The sequence below is a fragment of the Rhincodon typus genome, unplaced genomic scaffold, assembly GCF_021869965.1.
Source record: "Rhincodon typus isolate 14 unplaced genomic scaffold, sRhiTyp1.1 hic_rhity00015799, whole genome shotgun sequence".
Classification (NCBI taxonomy): Eukaryota; Metazoa; Chordata; class Chondrichthyes; order Orectolobiformes; family Rhincodontidae; genus Rhincodon; species Rhincodon typus.
The window spans coordinates 1-481 of record NW_025981437.1 but is presented as its reverse complement, the minus strand read 5'-3'; the positions used below and the strand labels follow the sequence as shown (position 1 = coordinate 481).

At 56.8% G+C, this 481-nt stretch overlaps 1 protein-coding gene across 1 annotated transcript in view; it reads left to right on the top strand.

Moving 5' to 3' along the window:
• Nucleotides 1-383, top strand: part of LOC125482721 (potassium-transporting ATPase alpha chain 1-like) — a gene marked incomplete at its 3' end in the record, with an annotated part of 4,920 nt that extends 4,537 nt beyond the window's left edge. Inside the window, exon 6 of the mRNA XM_048594850.1 lies at nucleotides 229-383. Within this exon, the coding sequence (XP_048450807.1) occupies nucleotides 229-383 (155 nt within the window). The remainder of the gene's footprint in view (nucleotides 1-228) is intronic.
• Nucleotides 384-481: the final 98 nt, after the last annotated feature.

Genomic DNA, 481 nt, shown 5'->3' with positions numbered 1-481 from the left:
GAGTAAAGCTCCCTCTACACTGTCCCCCATCAAACACTCCCAGGGACAGGGACAGCACGGGGTTAGATACAGAGTAAAGCTTCCTCTACACCATCCCCCCATCACACACCCCCAGGGACAGGGACAGGGACGTTGCTGGGTGTTATGAATTGAATGGTGAGGGGACGGAGGTTATAAGAGTGTCCCTGACCGACCTGTTAATCCGCTTTCCCCACCCCAACCCCACAGGGCGCCTGATCTTCGACAACCTGAAGAAGTCCATCGCCTACACGCTGACAAAGAACATTCCAGAACTGGCACCGTACCTTATCTACATCACCATGAGCGTGCCCCTACCCCTCGGTTGCATCACCATCCTCTTCATCGAGTTGGCAACCGACATCGTGAGTATTGGCACCCTCCCCAACACCCCCCACTCTGCACCGGAGCAGTGGACCCTGTTCCCGAGGGAGGCTGTGTCCCTCACTGGGATTCAGGGAGC